This window comes from Neospora caninum, chromosome X, assembly GCF_000208865.1.
Source record: "Neospora caninum Liverpool complete genome, chromosome X".
In the NCBI taxonomy this organism is placed as follows: domain Eukaryota; phylum Apicomplexa; class Conoidasida; order Eucoccidiorida; family Sarcocystidae; genus Neospora; species Neospora caninum.
In genome coordinates this window covers 1,965,505-1,972,643 of record NC_018396.1, presented here as the reverse complement: position 1 = coordinate 1,972,643, position 7,139 = coordinate 1,965,505, and the positions used below count along the sequence as shown (strand labels likewise).

General features: G+C 53.0%; 1 protein-coding gene across 1 annotated transcript; it reads left to right on the top strand.

Annotated features, from left to right (window-relative positions):
- Window positions 1–963: 963 nt before the first annotated feature.
- Window positions 964–7,020, top strand: NCLIV_047150 (conserved hypothetical protein; the record flags this gene model as incomplete). Its single annotated transcript, XM_003884265.1, has 9 exons — window positions 964–1,191; window positions 1,605–1,650; window positions 1,862–1,941; window positions 2,277–3,156; window positions 3,728–4,236; window positions 4,556–4,627; window positions 5,192–5,269; window positions 5,469–5,602; window positions 5,979–7,020. The coding sequence occupies 9 exons, from the start codon at window positions 964–966 to the stop codon at window positions 7,018–7,020; spliced, it is 3,069 nt and encodes a 1,022-aa protein (XP_003884314.1).
- Between the last annotated feature and the right edge of the window lie 119 nt (window positions 7,021–7,139).

Sequence of the window (7,139 nt, the reverse complement as noted above, 5' to 3'; positions counted from 1 at the left end):
GTGGAGCCCCAAACTGTAACCCTCATCGCCATATTGCTTTGCGAAAATATCGAGCTCTTCAGGATGCACGGGTTTTCTGTATATACGCCTGCCACTTTTCGCGCTGTCACACTGCCAAGTATTTCCGTGCAAAACCCCGGGTGTAAACAGCCATCCGCTGATGTTTCGCGACGCTCGCGGCAGGGGAGCTCTGTTGAAGGGGCTTATTTGAGACGAAGAATGGTATTCCGCAGCTTACGTTCAACATGGAGCCCGCTACTTTGTATTATTCTTCCTGAATCCCTATAATATGGTCTTACGCACTTTCGAAGTGAGTCGTTTTTTATACCACTTTTTCGCGAGCGCGACGTGCCCTAGCGGCTCGGACACGTGCCGCCAGCGATCGATAAACACGTGACGTTGGCGCATGGGCAACAGCAGCAGGAGACAGGACAGGACTGCAACACTGGTTCCGTATTGTTTCGTCGTCGTTTTTGCAATCTGTCACTTCTTAGACAGCTTCCATTGTTGTCACTGCATTCTACCTTGCGCAGTGTGAATCACTCGGTTTGTACAGCTCTCGTTTTTTTCAAGGGCTAGCTCGCCCCACGGGAAGAGAGTTCAGGCGTGACGCGGTCGTCCGAAGCATCGGTTGGTGGCTTTTCACGGTCTACGTACAATTTATTTGCTGAATTTTTCGGAAAAGTACGCGGGGCCGAGCCCTGTACTAGCGGGAGGATCTGTTTTCTGTTGTGGCTAAGTAGGTGTACGTCGCACGCATGGCGTTGGTGTATCGATTCAATCGGAACGACGGTGTGTGAGGGCTCGTTGTGGCGGCACATTCATTGCTTCCGTTCATGGCGGAAAGAGCTCCTTATTCCCTGGAGAGGAGCAAAAAGTCTGAATCCTTGGTGTCAAGCTCCCTGTCTGTCCTCTTATCAACACAAGAACATCCGTCGGCGAGCTGTGGCAAACTAGTCCGTCATGGCGCCTCTGCCGTCGGGCGCAAGTGAGGAGCGCCCTAGCGGGTCTCTCCTACACCGGAGGAGAGGACCAGATATCAGAGGAAGCGCCTTGTCGACAGACGCAGAGGGGGGCAAAGAAGCCAAGGCTTTTGAAGACGTAGAGGAAGCATCTCTCTCGACAGAGCTAGAGGCTTCGACCGACGGGAGTGTCCAGGAAGAGCTATCGAACCTGGTCGACGGCATTGCGGTAGGCTCTGCAGATTTCGACGTAGCTGTTGTCTCTACATGCGTCGCTTGGTTTTGTGTGAAGGCATCACGTGGGCAGCAGAATGGACTCTTAAGCTCGAGAGTGGCTACAGTTCTTCGTAGGTTTAAGTGCGGCGGTATGCATGGCAAAGTGCATATCGTGGGCCCATGGCAGTGTGTGTGAAGCGAATGGCGTTCTGGTGTGCTTCTTGACCTTTCCCGTGAGTCCTCTTGATTCAAAGTTAATGGACACTCTTTCCCCATGGTCCAACCACCGCGCACGGGGCAGCACGAGATAATAGGAGTGCAGGTGCCATCTCCTCATCTCGGGTGTGACATGGAACGCAGTTCATGCTCCTTTTGGCTGCCGCCTCACTTCGTAGCCTGTTGCGGTTTCTGCGACGTGTGCTTCAGGGCGAAGATGGCAGGATCCGTCTGGAGGATTTCGAGAAACTGTCAGGTAGCGATAGCCGCCTCTACAAGAGATTTCTCATGTGGTTTTGAATTACGTCGAAGTTTTTGTCCTTTTTGTGAGAGTTCATTTGGCCAGCGAGCTACCTATGCCAGCTTTTTTCCTGTGGATTTGGGTGCAGGGAGGACAACGTTATCGTGCCTACGCGCTGATTTCTGCGTCTACTGTGTCCTCGTTTTGTGTGCTGTTCTATTTTCAGGGTGTTCGCCCTCCATTTTAAATGCGCTACAAGAGAAACTTCCACGCCAGTGTTCGTGGAACGCTAGTCAAGTTAAAGAGGTACGGGTTGTTGGGAAGCCAGACACTCATGGCAGCGGAAATTTGCCGGAAGTATGGGGGACTGTACCAGGAGGTGGAGGCACGAACGGAGCAAGCTGACTTCGGAAACAGCGAATCTTTTCCACCTGGTTATATTTGCGTCAGAAGGGGGAAGCATCGTTGCGTTGCATTGCTTATACAACCCCTCGGCCAGTTGAAAAGATACTGGCGAATGGCGTTGCTCTTCTAAATGGGATTTCGTCGCCGCGAGTGCACGCTGCCAGGAGACGTTTTGATGGGGTGTCACTGCCAATTTGCCAATTGAATCTCTTCCCTTGTGTCTTCGTCCTTTTCAGGTTCTTCTTGAAGTGATCGTTCCACACCGCAGCCGCCTCACCGCACGCAGAGAGTCACCCAGCTCAACTCCCGTCTGTGCTCAACAACTTTCCCAAGAAGGGACACAGGAAAGCCGCCCTTGTTTGCCAACTTCTGACGACTTGCCAAACAGCGGAGACCCACCTGGAGCAGACAGTCACCCCCCCTCTGTGCCAGTGCTGGATGAAGCTGTTCCGTCTGATGAATCTTTTCCACTAAGATCTACCAAAGTGCTGACTCCCTCAGGCACGCGAACACCTGTGTCGCCTTCTGCTACCTCTCCACCGTCTAGGTCAGGTACTCCCCGTGGACTCACGGTAGCAGTCCCACCAGCATTTCACCGTTCGGTATCGCGTCTGCATCTGGAGCGGCTGCAAAGAGATGCTCCTGTCTCTGCGGACTTCACGTTTAGCGCGTCAGCTGCCTTCGGACACGTCGCAAACGATACGACCCACGGAGGAGCAGGCGACGGAACTCACAAAGGCACCGGTCAAGACGCCGGACCGGATGTAGCAAGCGCGCACGCTCTTCGCCGTCGTGGAGGCGGCAGCCTCACGTTAAGGAGTTTCGACGAATTACCGTCGGCGATGAGTCGACCAGCCGGCCCAGAGCAGCAAAGTACAGCGGGAATTCCAGAGACAGGTGCTGGGACTGGAACTGTTCCGATATCTCCGTTGGGGAGGCAATCTGTTTCGTCTGGCGACGGCGGAGCAATTGCGTCGGAGACGGTTGCGGGCGACGGAGTCACTCGGAAGAGATCTCACGCCGTCGGCGGATTCAGACAAGGAATGGGCGCGGCCGAGGCGACGTTCACGCAACAGAGTCGACATGGCCCGGGGTTTGTCGCGGGAACTTCAGGAGGTAGCCGCCTTGTTGCAGGAAGGCACATGGTGTCGGCCTGGAGGGAGTACGGACAAAATCGGGGAGCGGAGCGAATACGTGGGGCATGGCAAACAAGCCCGGTATTTCGAACGCCTGGACAACGTTATGGAGGGCGACAGCATGGAACAGCTAGTTAAACGTGCAAAGCGGAAGGCTTTCTTGTATAGTAAGTCACGTAGCAAACATTATTCCTTCGTCTGACATGAGGCAAAAGCGGGCCGTTGTTCTGGCGACAGCGAGGACATCTCATCACTCCCTTGTCACCCCTGCTGTCTGTACTAGCCGAGAGTGACACCTCATAGGTTAGGTTAAGGAATGCGAGCCAAGGAATGGGAGGTGAGCAGCGATTAACCGTTTTCTGCACCCCCCCGGGCAAGGTTCATGGTATTCCGCGTCCAAAAATTATCTATAACTGAGAGTAATCTTTTCGTGTATCTGCGTATTCTTGTCACGCAGTCAAAGAGCTTTGCATAAGACCGTGTAAGCAGAAGCGTCGCTTGAAGAGTGACCCCAGTTTCTCTGCGTGTGCTGTCGACACTGCGTTTCCTAGTTCACAATGCCTTCCCCACTCCTGCTCCACCGGTAACAGAACGGGGTGACAGTCCTTCCTGCCTTTACCCCGATAATTTGGAATATCAGCCGAGCAGCAGTCTCTGGAGCTCTGCGAATCGTGCACTTGATGGCGAAGTGGCGAAGGAAAGAGCTCGAAAAGACAGTTTCTCGAGTACTCGTTCTGACGAACAATCCGCTCTCAACAGAGCACCCAAGACGGCTGACAGGGGACAGACGTCGAATGCCAAGGGTTATAGCGACACCACGTTTGTGACGGCGGAGGAGGAAGCGAATTTGGCAACAGGAAATGAAGATGAAAGAGCTGGAGATAAGATTCACCAGAGGCATTCAGCTGATGTCGATGGAAGCATTATGCTCGATCGCGCGCACGCAGAACACTTGAAAATGAGCTTTCTTCAAATGGCAGACTTCTACCTTTCCTTATGCTACCACATGGGCATTCTCTTCAACCAAGAAAAGGATCAGACGTTAGAAGAACGCCATCATGTAAGGGCTTCCGTTACACTGACGGCAGCCAGGCGTGTGGAAAACTGGTCAGGCAAGGAAGTGTTAACTGCTTGAACATGGGCACTGTTTGTTTCCGCATTACGTTTTATGGGGGCAAGAGCTCTCAAGCGTCCTCTCGGCACGTGCGAACCCCCGTTGGGTTTTCTTTCAAGTTGGTTCGCCACGCCACTGAAGCCACGCACGCAGGTGTTTCACGTGGTTGCTGCTCCCCACTTTAGAAAGACTCGAAAGCTATGGCGTCCTTGGTAGCCATGTTGCGGCAAAGTTGTTTTCTCTATGGCTGTTGTCACGCGTGCAGCTTCACGAGACCCTGGACAAATACAAGGCAAAGATGCAACTGGTGGAGAACCAGCTGAAGATCAACTTCGAGGTGCGAAACCACGTTTCGGAACCGCAGAATGTCCAGGAGCCACTGCCTTCCTCGGATATATACTACCCCGGGGACAAATGCGTTTCTGGGGTGCTACAGTGATTACGAACCAAAAGTCTCCCCGTGTGGTGGCAAGTGCAAAACTCCTCAAGTGTTGCACCGGAAAAAAATTCTTGGTCACCCTGATGGAAGCGGTTTGCTCATTCAGGCAACTAGGATATGTTTTTAATCCATATAGATTTCCCACGATTTTGAACTCTGCGGACCATGGCCTAGCACTCCTGTCGTGGTACACTGCAGCCAGGTGTATTTTGTAACTCAGGTTGCGTGGTAGGCGACGGACACTAAAAAGCGTGGGTTGAAGGAAGGCAACTCGTGAATCCTTCTCCATCAACAAGGAAAATCGCTGGTGCACATCCAGAAGGCAGATACGCTGCGGCGGGTGATAAATGTCGCATCCAATTGGCCATCGCAGCGCTACCGCGGTACTTATTAACAGCCCGACGCACACTGCATCAGCTTTTTTACCGTTTTGTGTGTGTGTGTGTGTGCATTGCCTGACAGCTAGTGCAGCAACAACGTGAGCAGCTGGATACGCTGGAGAAGGACATGCAACTGCGCGATCATATAGACCGAAGAAGGGTGAGTTCAGCTTTGCTTCGCTTCCTATTCTAGAGGTTAAATCCCGAGGGACGATGGTATATTTCATGTCCTGTTGGCCTCACACAGTTTGCGTGGCAACCGGAAAGCCTGATCAAGCGAGGCCGACGCGTTTTGGTGCGACTTGGACAAATACCAATGTTAAATGCGTCTTGTTCTTTGTGTTCCGGTGCATGCTCAGGAGGGTGAAATCGTCGAACTGCAGAGCCGTTTGAAGAAAGAACACCAGGAACATATCGAGGAACTGCGGAAACGAGACGAGGAGGTGGAGGAGATTCTTCGCCTCTATGATGCTTTAAAACGGAAGCACAGGAAGTATGAAAGACGGACCAAGTGCTCACCCGTTCGCTTAGCATGGAGAGGTGGTCCATGGTTCTTAGGACGTGCCAAGTTGAAACATGCTCTCCCGATGCGAATCTTACGCAGTTTCGACATAAGTAAACGGAACTTTGTCTTCTTCATCCATGATAGAGGATGATTATTTTCGACATCGTACCGGCTGTTTGAGTGTCCAGCTTCTCTGGGACACGACACGTTTATCGGCAAGTTCCTCGCTGAAGCTTGTTTTTATCTGGAAATGGAGTGCGAGCCGCCACCGGGTTAGTTGTATGCTCACTGCAGGTCGTCAAAATCACGGAAAACCTGTATCATACTTGTTTATCTGCTAGCGTGCTCGGGGTTCTGTACTCAGAATGTTAGATGAGAACGCGGCCTTGCACGGTCAGCTGGAGTCAGCCGACGAGAAGATTGCTAATCTGACTGCGGCTGCGGCAAAGCGTAGCGCGAATGGACAATCACAGCACGGCCCGAAGGACAATCCCGACGTAGCCTCGAGGACGTCGCTGGTCGAAGAAATGGCAACTCTTCTTTCAATTCCCTCAGTGTCGGGTTTCCGGACATATACGCCGCCACTACGTCGAACAGAGCGCGGTTCGCAAAAGTTCAGCTTCCACAGGTTATCGTCGCACCAGACCGACGTTCACGCAGAGGTACGGGGCGTGTCGCTGCTTGAGGAGCTACTGAAAACCGCCAGCGAGATGGATCTACCCCCGGCGGAGAAGAGAGAAACATCGTCAGAGCCTGAAACAGAGGCGCTGTTACTTCCATCGGAACTTCGTGAAGAAGAAGCGCGTCCGATGCCCCTGACTGTGGCAGCTCCCCAGCCAGCTCCAGTGGTTGTGCAACAGAGCGTTGTGCAAGAGGAGGATCCGCCTTTGCCTCCTGCAGTAATCCCTCCAGAGAGCCCCTGTGAATCGGCGTCGCCGGCGAGGCGGTCTGTGGCTCTGTTGTCGGCAGTCTGCTTTCCTGCGGCTACAGATGAGTTAGCGTGCCCGCCTCCAGAAGAGCCTTTTCCACACACAGCCATAAAAACAGTGATCAGACGGGTATCACATGCTCGGAAAAATCCCTTATTGAGGAGGTGGAGAGCACTGAAAACCCAAAGGCGGTTAGCGTCGACGCCGCAGCCACCGGAACAGCGTGAACCGAGCGTGGAACTGCTGGATTTGTTGGAGATCAAGGTAGATCCAGAAATGAAGGAGTTATCCGGGCACCCGCGAGACCTTTGTTTCGTCACGGCTCTAGGTCGCCAGGCTTTGAGGCTACAAATGGAGCAGTGGCAGAGAAGACGAGAGCGGCATCGCAGTCGTCACACACCAAGTGGAAGCATCATACAACAGTTACTGAGTCACGAAGATGCAGGGTGCCACTCTTGCTCCACATATTGTATGTGAGCGTTGTTCTGTCGTGATGAGAACACAAACTACTTCTTTCACGACTGCGGATGCGTCAAGGCCCTGTGCGGCAATCGGAAGGGAAGAACTGGACAGCTGTAGGACGCGGGCGAATCTGG